This window comes from Chenopodium album, chromosome 11, assembly GCF_948465745.1.
Source record: "Chenopodium album chromosome 11, dcCheAlbu1.1, whole genome shotgun sequence".
In the NCBI taxonomy this organism is placed as follows: Eukaryota; Viridiplantae; Streptophyta; class Magnoliopsida; order Caryophyllales; family Amaranthaceae; genus Chenopodium; species Chenopodium album.
In genome coordinates, this window is record NC_137844.1 from 13,515,664 (window position 1) to 13,538,679 (window position 23,016).

Sequence of the window (23,016 nt, forward strand, 5' to 3'; positions counted from 1 at the left end):
TTTTTTTTTTTAACGATTTTACTTTATTTTCCAACTATTTTTTTTAAGTGAATTTATATTGGTGACCCAACACAAACTTGACCCGAATAGACCCGACCCGAGTTGACTCGACCGAAATTGACCCGACTCGAAATTGGCCCGAAAATTGATCCTAAATATTGACTCGACCTGAATTGACCCGACCCGAACTTAACCCGACCTGAACTTGACCTGCCCGAACTTGACCCGAAGTGCTGACCTGAATTTGACCCGAAACCCGAGTCGACCCGAACCCGACCCGAACATTTGTTGACCCGAACTTGACCCGATCTGAATTGACCCGACCCGAATGACCTGTTTGCCAGGTCTAGCCTCATGGCCCTCTGGCCTCATCTGGCCACAGGCCACGCTTACTAATTAAAGAGGGTAGCTGTGTAATTAATTAGACCTTCATTGGATGTATTACATGTATATGTCTACCCAGTACCCACCATTTTGCATGATTAAAAAGAATATTTTTTCTATCATTTTACTATCTCGGATAATACATGCATACAGAAACTTTGAAAGTACTAGTAAATGGATATTGATCTATTCATAAACATCTATAATATTATTAAAACTGAAGACTTATTAAAAATCAATGCAATAATGCAAATTTATGATTGAGTTAGGATTTGAACCATTAAATTTAAGACATTTACCATCAAACTATCAATGTCTAGAATGGATTAAAACTACACATTGTAGCTTTCTAATTTGACCGTAACACTTCTTATTTTGCAACTTTGTATTAACTACTCAATATATTATTTCAATTAATAAGCAAACATAAATTCATTTTTTTAATTTCAACTTTGGTCCCCCATTCCTACCTCTAATGTCTAATCAAATCGACAATTTTTTTTTTTTATATTTTTTTATTTTTTAAAATTACTACTTGTATAATCAAAAACTAGTTTTTAATAATACTCCGTCTATCAAAACGGGATTGATATAGAGTACAATATTTAGTTATGGATTGATAACTATAGCAAATATTTTAGGCCGATTAGATTATGTTTGAGTGAAATTTTTTTATATATACCCGAATGCCTGATCATTAATACCGAAGATTTGCGGTTTTATTCTAGAAAAAGATATGGAGTATAAAATATAAAGATACTCGTATAAAATAGTATTTTAAAATTATATGATGAGATGAATCAGTTGAGATTTTACATAATCATAAAAGATAGGTAAAAGAGTGTGCGAATAGCAAAGAGACGTCACTGATGACTATTTGAATTAAGATCTTAGTGAATTATTTTTATAATCTGGATTATATGGATAATAACTTTATTTTTCTGGATAGCATAAGGATGATAATACAGCTACGAAAAAATAAATAGATAAATAAAAAAAATCAAATTTGATATGATACATTGAAAAATTAAGATATTAATCCTTGAGATAACTCATAGGATAGCTATCAAATGACAAAGATAATCCAAATTAACAAAAAATAATCTCTTATAATTTTCCCTATATAAAACCTCCACCCATTAATAAAAATTCACAAAAATAAAAATAATTTAGAATTGTGTGATAAACGTAAAAAGAGAGAAATTCAGGATATAATGGGGAAAGGAGCATGTGCTAGTGATGTTGCTTCTCTTTCAGAGAACAAGGCTGCTTGGTTATATGGAGTTAATGATCTTCGCATTCTTCCTTTTAACCTCCCTGCTCTCGGTAATTAACTTATACTCGTCTAGATTTAATTGTCACGTTAATAGTGTAATTTAAACTAGTAATGTATTTGAGCACGTGACAATTTTATATATTTTATTTTGTTTGTGACAGGACCTCAAGATGTGAGAGTAAGAATGAAGGCTGTTGGAATTTGTGGTAGTGATGTGCACTACTTGAAGGTATTTTCATATGTTACATGTACATTATGCAAATTATTAAATAATATTTTCATAATTAATTGTTATGCTAATTTGATTGTATTATGGTTAATTTGATTAGACAATGAGCTGTGGTGACTACCATGTAAAAGAGCCTATGGTGATTGGTCATGAATGTGCCGGGATCATTGAAGAAGTCGGTAGCGAGGTTACCTCACTCGTTCCGGGGGATCGAGTAGCTCTTGAGCCCGGGATTGGTTGCTGGCGTTGTGACCGGTGCAAAGAAGGGTCTTACAATCTCTGCCCTGATATGCGCTTCTTTGCTACCCCTCCCATTCATGGATCTCTTGCTGATCAGGTTTATATCTAATTAATACAATGTTAATATTGATTATTCATTATTATAAGGTCCACTAATATGGTATATGAAATTCATTAATGTTATGTGTATGTAGATTGTGCATCCTGCAGACTTATGTTTCAAGCTGCCTGAAAATGTCTCATTGGAGGAAGGTGCAATGTGTGAGCCATTGAGTGTTGGTGTGTATGGTTGTCGCCGTGCTAATGTTAGTGCTGAGACTACTGTTTTGATCATTGGTGCTGGACCTATTGGCCTTGTTGCCTTGCTATCAGCTCGTGCTTTTGGCGCGCCTAGGATTGTGGTGGCAGACGTGGATGATCATCGTCTCTCTGTTGCAATGAGCCTTGGTGCTGACGGAATTGTTAAAGTTTCATCAACTAAGGAGGTTTGATAATGCTTTACAAATTACCTATAAACTACTTAACTTTTATTTTTGAAATGAATATCTAAAAAGTTGTTTTTCCTTGCAGTTTGTTTCAGCTGAAGTTGATGAGATAAAGAAAGTGATGGGAAAAGATATTGATGTGACTTTGGATTGTGCTGGTTTTGAGAAAACTGTCTCAACTGCTTTCGGTGCTACTCGTAATGGTGGTAAGGTGTGTTTGATTGGAATGGGTCATTGCAACATGACCGTTCCTCTTACCCCAGCTGCATCAAGGTAAACATCGATTATAAAATTTTGATCAATTACGAAACATTGTGATATTAAAGTTATATTCCAAGAAAGTTAATGGATCAATTTTGTTATGTTGTCTATATGACAGGGAGGTGGATGTGTTGGGAGTGTTCCGATACAAGAATACTTGGCCACAATGCATTGAGTTCATAAGCAGTGGGAAGATTGATGTGAAACCTCTCATTACTCACCGATTTGGATTCACTCAAGAAGATGTCATGAAGGCTTTCGAAACAAGTGCTAAGGGTGGCAAAGCCATTAAGGTCATGTTCAACCTTTGAAGGGTTGAATATCGATATTATATATATACCATAGCATACAATAAGTGTAAAGATCCCTAAGATTGCACATTTATATTTAAATGCTATTATGTAATGAGTTTCAAATTATAAATCTCTATTTCAAGTATTATAATTTTCGTCCATCAACAAATTATTAAAGGCTTGAGTATAGATTTTGATCATTGGCTAGCTACTTGCAAGATAATTAACAATTTCATCATCTTTAAAACGGTGTTTTCCAATAGGCAATGACTGTATATGTCATTTTGCATTTTTGCAAAGCAAATTTTGCCCTGTAACCTGAAGGTAGGTTTGGGGAGTGGGAATTTTCACTCTAAAATGCATTGGTGCACTATTGTATTTAATTTTCTTTGTACAAACTTATCAAAACTTAATTTTTTAGTTTGTGAGTATTATTTTTACTCAATTTTCTTTATCAGAACGTAATTTTTGAGTTTGTCCAAGTTAGAGAAGATATAATTAATTTAGTACTCTAATAAGAATAGAGCAACTAATTTAAGACTATCAAAATTCAGAGTATATACTATCAAAAATCCAGGAATGGCCTTCCCAATAGATCTCAAAAAAGAACCAAATTACTTGCATATCATCTAGGACTACTTATAGTATCCAAGATACACCAACCAGAAAGAAGTAAGAATTAGATGATTTGAGTTGATTGAACGTACAAATTGAAGATATGTGGGGTGGGGCTGGTGGTATAGAGTTTATCCTGGTGATCCGAAAACTTGATAAAATGATGTCTTAGCTATCGTACTGTAGTCATTGCTCTTGAAGGAGGCGCTACAATAGAGAATATTGTACTGTAGTCATTGCTGTTGAAGGAGGCGCTACAACAGAGAATCTGCTTCAACTTCTTTGTAAAAAAAGCTGTTGCATATACAGAAATAAGTAGACTACTTGATATGATATAAGGAATTAGCTACATTAAGTAAACGAAAGTTCCAAATACTTCCAATCTTACCTGAAAGGATTTAATTTACATCAAATTGGCTTTGCATAAATACAGGTGGTTCTGGTGGGGCAAAAGGCATCTGATAGATTTTAGGATATTCTATATCACATTTGATCAATAAACAAAAGGCTCTCTGGTCATTCAAAATTACATCATTGACGACTTTACTAGTGTCACAGGACCTAGTCAAGAAGTCACTGCAAATAAAAGGGCAACGAGTTAATACATTGAGAACAAAAGTTTAGAACCTGAGCATGAGGCAAACTGAAAGAACAGAATGCAGCTTATCGATATGTATGGGACTAAATAAAGAATCACCGCATCCTGAGACTGATCAACGAGTACCTGAGAGGATAAATAGGTGGCAATTTTCAGGTAAACAAACCAAAATAAGAAGTATAACTCACTTAATGCTGTATATCAGATTTAGGCAACTATAAATGCAAGAAGTGGTAGGAAGTTCAAGAACAACTCTGGAGCTATAATCTCAAAATGAATCAACTCTGGGGCACACACGACTTATGCAAAATGAAAATGTCCATGCCAGCTGAAAATAACCAAGACAGGAGATGATCATCACAACTAGCTGAGCAATCATGACTCCAACAAGTTAGATCACAGATTATTGTATAAGACGAAATTCTGTAAACAAAGTCTGCTGTGATTGCTAAAATAATGGCATGTGGTTGATTCAAAAAGAGGATAGATTAGATAGAATCACGCATTATGTTAATTTCTAAAATAATTGAAAGGCAAGTTAGTGGTATCTTCACAAAGTTTAATATGGGGATGATTACAAAACTGAAAACAGATAGGCAGTAGATTACAATTTTCTTCAAGGTCTGGACAGCAATCGATCACAAGTTTCTGAAGGGAGGTGAGGTTGCGCATTGATTCAGGAAATGACTTGATGGCACTGCATCTTTCAATGGATAGGGACTGAAGGGAAGATAAGCAGCTTATCCGTCCATTCAGGCAGGGCAATGAATTTCTCACAATCATCAAAGACGAGGCTTCGAAGGGAGGTCAAATACTGCATTCCCTTTGGTAGATTTTTCATAGTTTTGTGGTGGTCAAAATTCAGAGAACGGAGATTCTGATGAAGGTATATCCAAGGCATGCCATCATCATTGACATCGTCTTCAGAGAAGCTGAATTGATCATTGGAGTAAAAGTGTAATGACTCCAAGTCAGTGACATACTCCAACCCGCCTCCTCCAAGTCTCCTCAAATTTGAGCAAAAAGAAACTCTCAAGACTTCTTAGGGAAGATTTTACGTCTTAAAACTAGTTGAAATTAGTTTAAAGGCTAGAAAGTTATAGAAATTAGGAACACATTAATTTGTACAGAGTATAATTTTTTTACTTTGTATATTGCAAAAATTGAAAGCTCGATGTAAAGCCAATAAAGATTTTACATTTTGATCTTGCAATTTTCCTTGATTAGCTCTTTTGCATAGTCTTGAATTTCAACTATTTTATATGATTTTATTTTTTTACTCCTTTTTTTTTTTTTTTTTTTTTTTTTTTTTTTTATTCCTTGCTTTTAACAGAGTTTTAAAAATATTAAACAATATTTAACACTAAGAAAAAAAATTGTAATAATAAATATAAAAATAATAGAATACATGTTTACTTTGACATGAATAAAGGTTAATTATTGTCATATTAACTTTTATATACCAATCTGTTATCTAATACAAATTTTTATACCAATTGGTTACATTTTGCTAATTTTAATTCTAATACGTCATTGGTTATAATTTTTATACCAATATGTCGTAAGGGTGCTAATTTTTATACAAATGTACTCTATAGCTAGTTGTCCCTTTGATTTGGGTAATAAACAAACTTTGGGTCAATTAATAACTTATAGACTCATATAGTCAATTAATAACTTAAAGATCTAAACAAACGTACTTATTGTAACTTTATTACATATTAGTTGTAACTTTAGAATATTTTAGGTCTGTCAAATAATACCTTACAACTTGCAATCAATATGTAACGGAGGTATTATAAAAAAATTTGGCTCTTTCGTACCAAAGAGTACCAACTCTGCAACTTAGATCATCATATCTTTTGCTTAATTATGAGTTCAATTGCCGATATGAGAATTATGGAGAGGGAATTCTCACGGGTCGACAGATTGCCGGAGGACATCCATTTGCCGCCGGAATTATTGTTGGAGATCTTGACATGGCTACCTTCAAAACCCCTTTTAAAATTCAGGTCTGTTTGTAGAACTTGGTGTTCTTTCATTGATTCTTCCAATTTCATTCCTTTGCATCTTAATCGTTACAACTAAAATTCCCAAAAATTTACTCATCATCTGATAGCAGTTCAAAGATTTGTGGGCATTGGATGTTTTTTCACAATTCGTAGTAGTGACTCATTGAATAAGGTTGCACATCTTGTTGAATTGCCTGAACCATATTCAATTTCTGGAAACTGTAATGGGTTGATTTTGTTGACATACAGTACAAATGCCATTCGATTGTTGAACCCTTCTATAAGAAAATCATTGTTTCTTCCCCGTTGTCCATTTGCGACTCGTTGGAGTAGAATTCGTCGTTGTTGTGTAACTTATGCTTTAGAATTTTCCCCTTCTAGTAATGATCATAAGGTGCTTGCCATTAAGATTTAAGACTAATATTCGTAGGTTTAGTGATGATAAGGCCTATACAGCTGTTTACTCAAGGGAAATTCCTTGTTTTCCATATTTAGAAACGAAATTTGTTTTTCACGGGCTCATTTTCGTGAATAAATCAACAATTTTTTTTCACGGGATTAAGGCTTTGATTGATTGATTGATTGATTGGGCTTCACAATTGAACAAAGTTGTTGGTTTATTTACGAAAATACCATCTCACTATGAGAAACTAACTGGGGCATCCTCTTTACGCACTCACTGATCACCTTTGGAGGGTTAAACCCAATCCGGTGAGTGAGTCAGGTTGGGCTATATCGGGGTTTAGGCGTTGTGGAGGGTTAGTTTGTTATAGAGGGGTAGTGTATTGGATTGATAATGATTTATACAGAAAACCTGGAGCTAATAGGAAGCTCTACTTGTATGACTTTGATGTCGAATAATTTATTGTTATGCAATTGCCCGATTCTGTGTAAGAAAGGACTGATAGGCTTATTTTTGCCCATGGCGAGTTTTTAGCAGTTTTATCGATGTCCTCTGAAAGTATCTGCATATGGTTTTGAAAAAGGATGGCGGAGAGAATCCATGGAGGCTTTGGTTTTCAGGAGAGCCGAATTTAGGTGCTTCCAAGTTGTTTGAATGATCAAATGTTGTATATGGTAAAAATAGCAATATGTTTTTGTTGAACAGCACTCTTGCTACAATGTCTTATGACCTTGCAAGCAACCAAATGCGAACTTTGGAAAAAAAAAATATCATGAGTAGCCGGATTTCTTTCCAGACTTATGTCGAAAGCTTGGTTTTGCACAATGGTTTTGATGAGACTATCACATCATTCCTATGAAATTGATGAAGTGTTGATAATGGCTGATTCTGGAAGGTCACAGGTAATACTTGCTCTTAATTATGTGATTTATTTTTCCCACTTACATCTTCTAAAATATGTGAAATACACATTATGATATATTATTGTTCAGGAAGACTTGTTTTTGTTGTTCTATATAGATATTTCTTGAACTTGTCCTTATATAGGATCATATAACCTTTTATCACATTTACCTAACCATCAGTAAATGAAGTTGCATTCCCTTTACCTTTAAACACGAAACAATTTCTAATCCATCACCAAAGTTGAACAATGAATAATTACTCCCCTTAATAATGTGGTCTATCCTATATGCCCTTCCAAAATCTACTCATCCTCACAAAGTAAGTAGTTAAGGTAATTTTGTTAATTAAAAAAAAGAAAATCGGAATCACTTAAATAAGAAATTATTTGGAATAGGATTATTTTTTTAAGAAACTACCTTATAAAGTTGAGATTTTGTGAAAATTACCTAATAAAAACATGTTGTAGATAACTACCTTATTAAACCCAAAATATTGTAAGTTGCTACGTTTGCCGGATATCCCTTTTTGACGACCTTTTTCGGCATTGAGCTACCTAAGTGACCTAAAATTACTTTTTTTTTTTTGGTTTATTTTTAGTGTTAACAGGGGTAATCATGTGACATAGGGTAAAATGGTAATTAGTTTTGTCATCATTTGTGTCTATCCATGTCTTGAAAATAAGGTTGGTGACTTGGTGTTAGCATTCTCAATGTAAATATGATCCGAATTAGTAGAATTTGAACGTGGGAGGTTTGTGCTGGAAAATCAATACCAAAGTCTGAGTCAGTAAGAATGCTAGTGAGATGTTAAGTATGATACGATGTTATTTTAGATGAACTACTACCAGAGGGGGGGTGAATGGTAGTAGGTTCCAATCGCGGAACTTATGTGGAAATTAAAAACAAAACGTAAAGGAACTTAAAGCAAACAGCAAGTTTTACGAGGAAACCATCCAGTGCCCAACTGGAAGTAAAACCTCGGCCCTATTGGGACTTATAAACAAATTCCACTATAATAGGCAACTCTTCTAGTACAACCTATTACACAGACATTTGTTTCGCAAGTTCAACCACGGACACTTGACTATATGATAGGACACCTCCTACCAGACCTAAGACACCTCTCAGGACCCTTTTTCTCCCTTAACCCAGGTCACCTCCTAGGTGACCCAAGACACCTCTCAGGTTCCTTTCACTCACTGTGCACTCACAGCTACCACTCGAATTTTACGAGATTTCAAACTCATCACTTGCGTGAATTTAAGAGAATTCACAATCTCACCCCAAAATACAAAACACTCAAAACCCTTTTTCCCATTACAAGATCTCATTGAATATCCCTAAATACATATCTATGAATAAAGAGATAAAACTAATATGTTGGACACTCGAGATCTATCTGGAACTCACTGGACGTACTGTAACCAAAACCTGATAGGAACTTTGACCAGGAGAACTGACTTAGCTTCGTGGTGAAGGATAAAACCATTAAGCACGACCACTACACTTCGTCAGCCTCAACTTTGAATGAATACATATGAGCATATTTATAGTACACTCGAATTATTCATTTCATCTTGAAAAAGATAGATTTTCTGAAAAGATAAGTTAAAAAGATATTTTCTAAAAACAAGTTTTCTGAAAATATATCTTTTTGTTAAGAATAAAAACTGTCAATAATAATAAGATAAACTTAACATAAAATCAGATTTTATTCCAATCTTATCTTTTGGTTTAAAAATACTTTTTAAACAAAATTTATCTTTTTCCAAAAGGGATTTATTAGAAGATAAATATCTTTATTCAGTAAAACCAAATCCCTAAAAGATATGCACATATAAGGTAAATATATATATCATTAAAACCGACTTTTAACAACATGCACACTTAAGTTCCTATTAGGTTCCTGAACTCAGACAGTCTCCGAGTTCCTGACAAGTCAGTTACTCTAATTTCATTGACTGTTTGGAGTTCACCTTGGTTCTATAAAGACTTGTTCCAGTCCGACTTTTATGTCCAACATACTTACATGAATCCTAGAGCAATATACTTCTATTTCTCTGTCTTCATGTTGCTTCTGTGAAACTCTTGTTCTGGAATCCTGTAGTCTTGATATATTCTGGATCTTAGGGTTTGCCCCAGCATTACACCAGAACCAGGTCGTTACAACCCGTTTTGAAGTTCCTGCTAAGAAACTTTTGGAAGTTCCATTTCTGGAACTCTTCTTCTAACTTTACTTGTATCCTCATGGATCTTCTAAAGTTCCTCTGTTTCAGTTCCTACTTCAGCCCTCAACGCTTACTGAACCTGCAAACATCACAACACTAGAAAATCCTTATTAAATGGAAGTTTGCTCAATTCTTAACATCATCATCAAAACCTCATAAGGGTCAACAAGTTGCCCCTTTTTAATGATGACAAACTGAGCAAACTTCTAAGGATAACAAAGTAACTCAGAAGGTTAGTTTTTTCCATTTATAAAAACAATAAAGAAAACTAAACTAAATTAAAAGACTTCTACACATACATGACATATATATGTATAGGATACTTACCTCGTGAAGCTAACATATGTAAACACCTATTTACATAGTTACCTTCATGGTTCCTTAGCCATCATCATGCTTATCAACCGTAACACTTATCATTGTTCTTGTTCCTCTATTGCTTATCCTATATTGCTCAAGTTCCTTATATATATACTTGTCATTGCTCCTGTTCCAAACATAACTTGCTCTTTCTATGCACAACTTAACATACACGTTAGATAGATAATCGTCAAAACCTAATTGCTCAACAATTTCCCCCTTTTTGATGATGACAAACTAATGATGCTTATCACATATTAAAGGATAATCGTTGTACATTTATTCTCCCTTAGTTTTTCAAGGAAATAACATTTGAACAAGTTAGGAACATACACAAGAACTTAATAGTTAGGAACTTAGCAATACATACACATCATTTATCAATATATAAATACTTTCAACGATCATGGTGTAAGAACTTTAGACTTAATTACTGCATACCATAAGCATTATACATATTCTTCCCCCTTTTGTCATTATCAAAAAGGGTAAAGTTCCACACGTTTGTTTTTTCGTAAATTATACACACGTAAAGTTATATGTCACACCTACCACCATATAATAAGTAAATATATAATGGTTAAACACTTGTTGTTCCTAAAAGTCTCAAGGTACTCACTTTTCAAACAAGGATACCATTTCCACACTATTTTCCAACTCACAATCTAAAGGCCCAACTTCAAAACCCTTAATTGAACTACAAATAAGAAGTTAAGAATCAAGTAAAGATCAGAGCTAAAAAGTTAGGAATGGACTGCATGAATAGACAAATGAAAGCGCAAGCTCAAAGGATATATAAAGAAGCATATGGAACAAAATAAGTAGAGGGAACATGAAATGGAATTTGTGCTCTTCGTTTAGACCTTTTGAGATGATAAGGTTCACCACATTTGTTCTTCATTTCATGCTCTTGAACCTCCTGCTAAACACAACACATATTCATCTTTGCTAAATGATAACCAAGTTCCCTTACTTCAACTACCAACTTCTTTGAGGAACATTCTACATACTGGAACTTCAATAGATTTCAGTTTCATCATAGTCAAGTTCCTTCAACGTTTGTCGTTGTTCCTTCACTAGCTCACCAAGTATACGAGTACTCCACATCAAAGCAGTCAATATTCTTCATATATAGATATCTAGGAAATTAAATATTTGATCACCCTTTTTCTTTTTCTTTTTCCCTTTTTTTTTCATTTGTTTTTTATTTTTTATTTTTTTTGTTTTGTTTTTTTTTTTTTCAAAAAGGGTGTCATTACACAAGTTTTGTATGATTTCCTAGAATAACACATTTTAAATCAATGAATATATTACTTACTCATACACTTGAGTTCCAAAACCAGATCTGAACCATTTTGATTTCTTGGTTCCTACCTTATTCCCCCTGAGTCCCTTACCATTCTTCTTCCTTTTTAAGTACTTCTTTCTTTATCTTCAACTTCCCCCTCAACATATAATCACCATTTTTCATGTTTCATCAAATCATAAAAAGATGATCAACAAACTTAGAGCACATGGGAATCAAGAATAAGAAGTAAAAGTGTGTGAACGGAAAGAGGAAATTGAATTGGGTGAATAAGAATCTTCGATTTTCTGAATATGAGATAATTAGAGTATATGCAACATGGACACACAACTTAGAGTTGTAGAATGATGTTGCGATCGAAGATATATGGCGTGGATGCTTGAAAGTTGGTTAAAAGATAGGTTAGTTCCCCCTGAAATTTAAACAAGTGAGTTACAAACGGTCTGGGAACTTACCTGTCTTGTTCCATCAAAGTTTCTTCCATTGTTCCTTTGACAACTTAGGAACTTCGTGTTTGATAGCACCCATAGTTCAATTATGAGACCTCTAACACTCTTAGGCAAGTGAGTATGTCTTTTACAACACAAGAACTAAGTGTGACACATAAACAATAAGCGCACATTCTTTACTTTATGCTTAACATGCATAGGAACCCCAACTTCACATAACTTAAGGGAAAAATACTTTATACTCCTATTAAGTTTTATCAAGTCTTGTTCCATTAAGCAATAAACAAGAATATGATAAGTCGAGACAAATCATAAGAGAATCAATTCACAAATTCACATATTGCATTCATACCAAAGATATATCAATTCAATTCATCTAATGCCGACATGTGAAAAGGAACTTATATCTTATGTAGTCTTTTACCAGTAAAAATATAACTTTAAAGCATTGGTTGAATATGATGGCTTACCTTGGAGTTCTTGAAGTGGTTGTTCTATTCCTTGATGATCTCGAATCTAATATGAACTTCCACTTCTAACTCAAGTTCCATTGTCAGTGGTTAATGCTTACAAATATATTTTCTTATCATAAACTAGCAAAAACCAATACACAATGGCTCGTTAGTAGTACCAGAGATATATCAATGTACACAAGTACTACTAATAACTCAGTCCATCTTGAAAACAAAAATTGATACTTTTAAAGCTTAATTTTCAAGAAGGAACTTGGATAGCGATTTATCCTAGAGTATGTTCCACATAGACGTCTACGAAAATTCATCTCGAGACATACAAGACGTCCATGTGGTACAACTCTAATCCCATATAAACAGCAAGAACAAATATTATTCAATTTGCTTCAATTCTAGCTACACACGCAACAAGTTCCTTAAAGACAATACATACCTTTGTATTGGTTGTTTCTTTAAGAACCAACCTGGCCTTATTCCATTCACGTGCCTTACTCAACAAGCTTTTTTCAGAACACCCTTTTTAATCTCCGACCCTTTTAGGTGTTCTAGAATAGGTTAAGGATGTGACATGCATCCTCTTCCTTTTAAGCTTGTTAAGTTCCTGCTGCACATCTAACCTGATAACAACCAATTATATGTTTACATCAACCTTAAAAACAAACTTATCTTTTATACAACTATGAGTTATGAAGTCCATCTTTTTCGATTGATATCTCGAGCTCTTCTGATCCTTGGTTGTTGAGGTTTTCCCCTTGGTTACATATGCATGAAAGACACTTTAGTTCCATAGTTTGTTGAGATATTGTTGGTCGGAACAAATATTATCTCAGCTCTGGAACTTCGTTGGAACTTGCTTTCTTGTATTGAGTTCATTGAACTTTGCTGTATGAGTTGGAACTTAACATCTCGAAGTTCCTCACATATGTAGCTATCCCTTGCTGTTATTCTTAGTAACATATTTCTTTACTTGGAACTCAGTTAGTTCTTCAAGAACTTGTGAGTTCACCTTTTATCACCTGATGGGAACAAACATGTTAGTCTCAAAATATGTTCACTTATTGCACATTAAACGAGATAGGGTAAACTCTTTATGTTTTGCTGTTCTCGGCGTTTATGGATAAATCGCCTTGGCACTTCAATCATCAAACATCCCTAAGTGGAACATAGGGTGTCTTGTTAATCAAAGATCTATTGCTTCAGTGTTGATGATGTAGCAAGAGGCATTGAAAACTATTCCAAAGAACCTGCAAAGACCATTAGTATATAACTTTGTTCTCTTCTTGTCTTTCATGATTCAAAATTGGAAACTTGTTATCAATCCTGTGTTCCTGCAACAAACACTAAACATGACTGGAACTAGGTTCCGTTGTTAGATCTATAACCTCATAGATGATGAACACTTAGCCACTTACCCTGTGATAGAAAAGACTTTCAACAAACAATTCATCGTCTCTTCTATTAAGAAAAGTAACCAAGTGCACATTTGCTTTCATTACTTATAAACAAGACATCTCTTTCAATTAGTCTCTACATATCACATGGTAAACATATCCATATCACTAAGATCCAATGGATTAGTGTTGCTTACCATCTACCTGATGTTGAAAGAGAATGTAACATTTGTTTGATTCTCATGCTTCTCGATCTTAACTTGTTTGGAACTTACATATACGTATACCTATTATCGAGTTCCTACTAGGTTTATCAAACATGAAAAGATTTACATGTTCACAGTTTGAAGCATAGAAGTATCTCATCTTCAATAAAACCTAGAAATGTCAGGTTGTTGTTAGGAATCACCTTGAGATCCACAAATGATGTGTTCCCTTTTTTATTCCCTTCATATGTGACATTTTCACTCTTTATTGATGATGTCATCTTGAAGCCATGATACAACTAGAGTTACAAGCAATTGAAAACCAGAATGTGCATTAAAAACTTGACATAAAAATATTCCCAATGGGATAGGAACTTGACTTACTAACTGCCTGTTATGCAGCAATTTTACCTTCCGTGTTAGTATTATGAGTCAAGGTTCTTCCATTGTAGGTTTATAGCAGGAGATGCCTTGATTTGGCAATCATCATCTCCTTGGAACCTCGCTGTCAAGATACTACGAGTTCCCTCCTACTGTAAACCTTCAACTCTTCCATGTTCCTTTTGATATAAAGTTGGAACATGTCCTTCTGGTCCTTCAGACCATTGTATCTTGGGTAGAGGAACGTGTTGATTTAATCTCAAATTCTTCAACACCTTGTCAAAGTCCCTCATATTATCATACAAAAGATATAACCTGAAAGTTCACAATCCAAGAGATTCCTTTGTGCCTTTAAAATGTCAGTAGGTTAGTCAAAAAAGGTAGATAAAACCTAAAGCATAAAAGTATTTCAGCATAAAGTTCCTGTAAGAAATACTCCCTTTTAGATGTTGCTCCATGCACGAAATTATGAATATTCAACACGCAGTCAAAGATAATCATCTAAACCCATCATCCTTCATGAGAGTCTGCTACAGGAATTAATGCTATGTTTCAGGGAATTTTAACAATAGGAACTTGACTGGAACTTCAACAAGAAGCTGAATAGAAATGTATACTCTAACTCCTATAGCACCTTGATATAGAAGCTTAGTTATTCCTGTATCCCTAATCCGTTTTATCATTTCAAGTTCACCAAGTTCCAACTCCTTTCAGCATTGAGTTCCTAAAGGAACAAACTTTTATGCCCCGATTTATCTATATGGACAAACCTACAAAACAATCAATAATAACTTGCACAAAGCTAGAAGAGAAGTTAGTTTGTCATGATATACATTATAACTATCAAAACAACTTCTCTTTACATCCATTCACAAATAACCTTCATAAGAATAGGGAATTGAATTTCAATAGAAATTTGTGAAGGATTAATACATACCAAAAGCACGTGACCAATATTTACAGAGAGATGTATAGGCGACTTACACACTTATCCATATTGTCGCTTCACCTACTACAAACCTCTTATAAAGGCTTTCTAGTGAGAGGAACTTGCACATAATTCCTTATATACAAACAACCAAAGATCATCGTTATTAATAAGTTGTCTCCACTCACATAGCCTGCAAAATCAGTCATCTTTTGGCTTTGGTTACCCAATATATATTGGGTACCTTCATGTTAGTAATATACGTCAATAATCCATAATTAAAATAACTACGGTTAAACCAACTATCTTTACTAACAATAAACATCATGTGTCTTCATAATAAATATTCAGAATAATACATACACATGATAAGGTCATTCTTTGGCAGATATTCAAAATATATGTTCATTACCTTGCCCAAAGAATTAAGTTTCCATACAGGGGTAATCCAGGTTCCAAGAGACCAATATGCATAATTCTACACAATACGTTCCTTGAACTATTTTTAGTAAATCGATTCTTTAAAAATAAATCAATTCGTAAATCTGACAAATACTTTTCACACTATAAATCAGATTTGAGATTACACAAAATTGATTTACAAACTTTCAAAACAAAATCCAAAGTTTAACTAGAAATACTGCAAGGAACTTGTACACATAATATCATGCATATAATCAAGACTTCAAAGACGAGACACTTACCTCAAAGATGTTCATCTTTGAATCATTTCTGCTTCACAAGCAGACTTTAGTCTTCACATGGTATTGGGAACGTTCTAGGGTTGAGTTTCATTCGCTGCATTCCTTGTAGATATCCATCATAGCCTGGAACTTGCTCCTCGGGGTTACCCGGTTTATCAAGAGCACCGGCTCTAATACCAATTGTTATTTTAGATGAACTACTACAAGAGGGGGGGTGAATGGAAGTAGGTTCCAATCGCAGAACTTATGCGGAAATTAAAAACAAAACGTAAAGGAACTTAAAGCACACAACAAGTTTTACGAGGAAACCATCCAGTGCCCAACTGGAAGTAAAACCTCGGCCCTATTGGGACTTATAAACAAATTCCACTATAATAGGCAACTCTCCTAGTACAACCTATTACACAGACATTTGCTTCGCAAGTTCAACCACAGACACTTGACTATATGATAGGACACCTCCTACCAGACCTAAGACACCTCTCAGGACCCTTTTTCTCCCTTAACCCAGGTCACCTCCTAGGTGACCCAAGACACCTCTCAGGTTCCTTTCACTCACTGTGCACTCACAGCTACCACTCGAATTTTACGAGATTTCAAACTCATCACTTGCGTGAATTTAAGAGAATTCACAATCTCACCCCAAAATACAAAACACTCAAAACCCTTTTTCCCATTACAAGATCTCATTGAATATCCCTAAATACATATCTATGAATAAAGAGATAAAACTAATATGTTGGACACTCGAGATCTGTCTGGAACTCACTGGACGTACTGTAACCAAAACCTGATAGGAACTTTGACCAGGAGAACTGACTTAGCTTCGTGGTGAAGGATAAAACCATTAAGCACGACCACTACACTTCGTCAGCCTCAACTTTGAATGAATACATATGAGCATATTTATAGTACACTCGAATTATTCATTTCATCTTGAAAAAGATAGATTTTCTGAAAAGATAAGTTAAAAAGATATTTTCTAAAAACAAGTTTTCCGAAAATATATCTTTTTGTTAAGAATAAAAACTGTCAATAATAATAAGATAAACTTAACATAAAATCAGATTTTATTCCAATCTTATCTTTTGGTCTAAAAATACTTTTTAAACAAAATTTATCTTTTTCCAAAAGGGATTTATTAGAAGATAAATATCTTTATTCAGTAAAACCAAATCCCTAAAAGATATGCACGTATAAGGTAAATATATATATCATTAAAACCGACTTTTAACAACGTGCACACTTAAGTTCCTATTAGGTTCCTGAACTCAGACAGTCTCCGAGTTCCTGACAAGTCAGTTACTCTAATTTCATTGACTGTTTGGAGTTCACCTTGGTTCTATAAAGACTTGTTCCAGACCGACTTTTATGTCCAACATACTTACATGAATCCTAGAGCAATATACTTCTATTTCTCTGTCTTCATGTTGCTTCTCTGAAATTCTTGTTCTGGAATCCTGTAGTCTTGATATATTCTGGATCTTAGGGTTTGCCCCAGCATTACACCGGAGCATTACACCGGAACCAGGTCGTTACAACCCATTTTGAAGTTCCTGCTAAGAAACTTTTGGAAGTTCCATTTCTGGAACTCTTCTTCTAACTTTACTTGTATCCTCATGGATCTTCAAAAGTTCCTCTGTTTCAGTTCCTACTTCAGCCCTTAACGCTTACTGAACCTGCAAACATCACAACACTAGAAAATCCTTATTAAATGGAAGTTTGCTCAATTCTTAACATCATCATCAAAACCTCATAAGGGTCAACAAGTTGCCCCTTTTTAATGATGACAAACTGAGCAAACTTCTGAGGATGACAAAGTAACTCAGAAGGTTAGTTTTTTCATTTATAAAAACAATAAAGAAAACTAAACTAAATTAAAAGACTTCTACACATACATGACATATATATGTATAGGATACTTACCTCGTGAAGCTAACATATGTAAACACCTATTTACATAGTTACCTTCATGGTTCCTTAGCCATCATCATGCTTATCAACCGTAACACTTATCATTGTTCTTGTTCCTCTATTGCTTATCCTATATTGCTCAAGTTCCTTATATATATACTTGTCATTGCTCAGGTTCCTTGTATCCTGTTCCAAACATAACTTGCTCTTTCTATGCACAACTTAACATACATGTTAGATAGATAATCATCATTAGTTTATAATCATCAAAACCTAATTGCTCAACATACGAGTAAGAAGTTTGCTTTAGCACATTCTTGAGGCAGTGTTGGATATTCACCTATAAGTGAAGCATCAGTCTTCACTGTGGAGTCTTGATCACCCATTTAACAAATAGTGCTTTAAAGTAATATGAGTGAATGAAAACCCCTGACGTCTTAGATAAACAGGTTCTATATAAGATCTTAATTATTTGCGGATTTAGTCTTAGCTCTTAAGCTTGGACTCTCTGTTGAAGGCTTTCAAGTTCTAAATATGATTATCTCCATACCAAAATGAGTAACGTGAAAATAGCAACACTTTACTACAATAAGCAGATCATAAACATTTCCAAAATAGTCTAGTAGTCACAAGGAACTGGAAGAGGAAGCATTTGATGAATACTTTTTGGGAGAAATGTAAATCCATGAAGTTTTGGAGAGAGGTCTAGCAGGGTTGCCAGTGTAAGATTCAAGCTTAGTGTTTGTGTGTAAAACATGAAGTTCTCTAGACTGTAATTGATTTCTTAGTTACATTTCTGTGCATTATAAACTTAACGAAAACAAGTGCAACGCACATCTGCTAGGCATATGAAAGCTGCTCATATTCTGAATAGTCTATAATCCATTTTTTCATACTTTTTTTGTTGTCATTGTTTTGGACTGATGCCTATATAGAAGCCCACCCGAGACTCTGAGAGGATGAGACGAGTGTAGATCCCCTGCATGGGAAAGTCCTTGCTACTTCCTCATTGCCTTTTTCGTTCACTGGTATTCAGATAATTATACAATTGTTTCCTTTGGGGTTTCGGTTGTGTAAATGTAATTTATCTACTCAAAAGTGATCTGTGGACCATTGAATTCTGATAGGATAAATCTTCTTGATTAGCATCTAAAAAATGGAGGTGGGGTACGTATTCTTACAATGCTGTGATGATACCTAATGTAATTAGAACCGAGGCACATATCTTTTCTCCATTGACTTTGATGTCAAAGAATTAAGCTAAGCTTTGTGAAACCGCCCAAAAGATATTAGATTCAGGTGTAAAACTTCTTCCTTTGTGATTCATTAGTAGTTTTCACTGCGTCTTCTTAAGGAAGCTTCATACAGGTTGATCAAAGGAGGATGGATAGGATCAATGGGCTATGTCTAGGTGGAGATTTTAGGTGATTTCTAGTTTCTTCTTTACACTTTTTTTTTTCAATAGAGTGGAGTCATTAGGGGAAACAGAAATCTTTAATAGATATCATTTCGTACTTGTGTGGATAGATTGGTGTCACATAAAGTATCTGAAGGGTAGACTTTGACATACTTCCCAGGAAATTAAATGAATAATAGACCTATGGTTAAACTTATAAGAATTACAGATGCACTTAACTAGGTACGACCTCTTGCATTTCTCATTTTATAAAATTTTGCCAGCTTAACATGCTGTAATTACACTTGCTTTTATGTTTAGCTATTCATGACATACATTGCTCAAGGATACTTAATGTTGTTTTTCCTTCGGATTACATTACATTTCTGTCCCATACAATTAATTCTGACTCAAGTTATGTTCCTTGTCTTGTTTTTGCGCATCCTCTAAATCTGAATTTAATGCTTTTTCATTTTCTAATCTGTAGGGTTTTACACTTTTATGACTTATCCATTGAATGAAAATTTCTTTGAATTTGTGATTTCTTCCCTATTTATTTACGAGATACAATTAAGGGGAATGTGATTTGTAAGGCACAAATACACTATATATATTCTTCTTTGTTCGACTTGCTTCGTTGGTTTTCTCTAGTAAAATTTTTAGGTATAATGAATGCTACTCTTATACTAGATATGATTGCAAATCTGTATTTCCCTCGTGAGAAGGGTTTCCGAATGTTTTCTTTTTCTTAATTACCTATATAAAAAAAAATTTGCAAATCTTCATGATTATTAGCCTTGTATAGTTGTTTGTTCAAGTGCTAATGTTACTGGTATAAGTATGAAGCTTTGTAATAGTTATGGACCTTATAGTTTGCTATCAGATTTTCTTTGTTACATTTGTCATTTAATATCCGCACTTTATCCAATTTAATTGTCATAGACTTTTTTTTTATTTTTTTTTTTTAACAAATTGTCATAGCCTTATAGTTTGGAGGGATACAATAAAATTTGATACTGACTGGATTATTTGCTCTTTACAGAGATTCATACTAGTAGCGCCCGCTACCTGAAGTTGCTAAATGCTCAGGTTAAATTTTTCTGTTGCTACTGCCGCTCTACCATGGGGTAATATACTGGTGCGTGTTTACTCACATGTGAAGTCTTGAATGTATGCATAAAACTCCTATGCTAGACTGTTAATTAGTAAGTGCAATATATATGTCGTTAATGTACTTGTATTAATGTAATTAATTAGTACACTTCAAATTATATTGGTCCAATATGTTTTATACTTTTATATGTATCAGACTATCAGGTTCTGTTATTCAGGGACTATTCCCCTTAGCTTTTGTTCAACTTATATGTTTTTAATGGCTTTTATGGTTTATAATTAAGAGGATAATGACATATGAGCTCTTGTTAGATTTGCATCCAATAAGTCATTACCAAATACAAAATATTCTGCATAAGATTATGCCATTGTGGGTTAGAAACCTAAGCTAAATCGGATTGATATTTCTCTCAATGGATTGCATGATTTCCATTATTTTTGTTTTTTTTTTTCTTTTTTTTTGTAATTCTTTCTTTTAGATCATTTACATTGATAGTCCAACAAAATTAAAACTCCTTTGGACTTTGGATTACATTATTTTGTCGTCCATGGAGTCATTTGCTACCCCTGCATCTATTTTATTGTGCATTTTATATCTTTTTTAGTTAATTTAAGGAGCAGCCTAGCAGCATGGTCGTTCGGTTTGCAGATAGAAACCTGCTGCAGTCAGCACTTAATCAAGATATAGGGAATTGGTTGTCAGAGAGTAACTGAAGGGTACTATCAAGTATGATATTAAGTTGCAAACTTTGGCATTAACAAAGACTACTATAGTAGTACAATCTGATCAAAGTTTCAATCCAAGGTAGATGAATGCTTGTGTTAGGTATTTCGGTTTTCCCTGACAAGACAATGACTTGATCTAGTGTATGTTCAAGTATATAGTAGTAAGAGACTGGCGGATCTTTAACTAGTTTGGTTGCATGTAGGATATTTATGTAATTGATAATTAGGGTTATTTTGAGGTCATTAACCCCAAAGAAAGGGAACTGATGTGGGAGCATTAGACTTGGTTGATGTGGAAAAAATGTCATAAAGAGTCAGTTTCATGGATGATTCTAAAGCTTTTGTAAAAGGATTCTTGGATGGTCAGCTCTCGGATTTGACTGTCCTATGTCTTGAGTAATTTCCCCTTTAATGCTTTAGCAAGGGTCTGATTGCTTGGAGAGTTGGGAGGTCTTTGGTCAAGTAATTTCCCCTTTAAAGCTGTCAAATGTGCGACCAGACCACTTATTGGGGAAGAAAGTTGTGTTTAAGAGTTTTCAATGCATAGCCTATAACATAAATTATAATAAGCTAGAATTGTAGACCACTAAATTTACCTTAGCACAGCCGTGTTGTAGCAAAGATTTACTGTCACCCATGCACATCTAGTCGTGCAAGAGGGTTTGTGTGTCTTTGTATTCTAGATTTATTTAGTAGTTTAAAAAGCAATAGTCACCCTATTAAAGTGATTGTTCTTTCCTATTTAGGGGTTTTAAAAGCAGTATGATATATCATAGCATATAACTAATATATAAAGCTAAACTTTTAGCCAGGCCACGAGATTGCGACACTTAGCGTTTCGACTTTTTTTCAAGTGTCGCGCCACGCTGGATAGATTTAAATAAACTTTATAAGATGAAAAAAGTTAGTTTAGAATTCTATTTGGATAGAATTTTAGGATAAAATTATTAGTTTAGAGTTTTATTATCGATAAAATACCAATATTTCAGGTGTACAAATTGAATTATAATTTTATTCAAAAAAAAATTATTAGATTATAATTCTCAAAAATTACCATATAAATTTATTTTTAATATCATAATATTTTATTGAGCGAAGGAAGTAGTTCAAAGCGTAAAACAATCATTTATAATATATACTAATCGGTTAAAATTATATACTTCGCAATCTAATAGAATGAAGACCCGTCAATTATGGTTGGGTCATGAGTCATCTCGGATTGGGTCACTTAATGTTACGAGCCAAGAAATGTTCAACCCTTGCCCAAAATTTTGGGTTCGGGTCAATCTAACGTGCTTTGAACATTTATTTTATTTAGTTTATTTTTTGCTATTTTTTAAAATATTTTTTTAATGTATTAAATCGAACATTTTCAACAACATTATTATTAGCCATTACATGCCTATTAGATAGCAAATCGTCAAAAAAGTACATCAATTTCTAACTAATTTTGTATCAACAATATATTTTAAATTTTGACATATAGATTATAAATTAATCTTTAAATTCAATAAACTACCCGGGTATCGCACGGTACACAAAACTAGTAACTAATATATAAAGCTAAACTTTTAGCCAGATCATGAGACAACGACACTTGTCATTCTAGTTTTTCGCCAAGTGTCATGCCACGTTGGATAGATTTATATAAACTTTAATTCGTAGGATAAAAAAGTTAGTTTAGAAGTCTATTTTCAATAGAAATTGGATAGAATTCTAGGATAAAATTGTTAGTTTAGA

The 23,016-nt window shown here is 33.8% G+C and overlaps 1 protein-coding gene and 1 long non-coding RNA gene across 3 annotated transcripts; both read left to right on the forward strand.

Annotated features, from left to right (window-relative positions):
- The first annotated feature begins 1,826 nt into the window (after window positions 1-1,826).
- LOC145567415 (sorbitol dehydrogenase-like) lies at window positions 1,827-3,249 on the forward strand. Its single transcript, XM_081626687.1, has 5 exons — window positions 1,827-1,889; window positions 1,990-2,226; window positions 2,324-2,614; window positions 2,700-2,887; window positions 2,994-3,249. Exons 1-5 carry the CDS (start codon window positions 1,845-1,847, stop codon window positions 3,184-3,186), a joined length of 954 nt encoding a protein of 317 aa, XP_081482813.1. The 5' UTR covers window positions 1,827-1,844; the 3' UTR covers window positions 3,187-3,249.
- Window positions 3,250-6,231: 2,982 nt separating this feature from the next.
- Window positions 6,232-21,030, forward strand: LOC145567424 (uncharacterized). 2 transcript variants are annotated; one of them, XR_014095626.1, is made up of 3 exons: window positions 6,232-6,393; window positions 7,331-7,698; window positions 20,480-21,030. It is a non-coding gene; the product is annotated as an uncharacterized LOC145567424 (long non-coding RNA). The 2 variants fall into 2 exon arrangements; XR_014095627.1 differs by having other exon boundaries at window positions 7,380-7,698.
- Window positions 21,031-23,016: the final 1,986 nt, after the last annotated feature.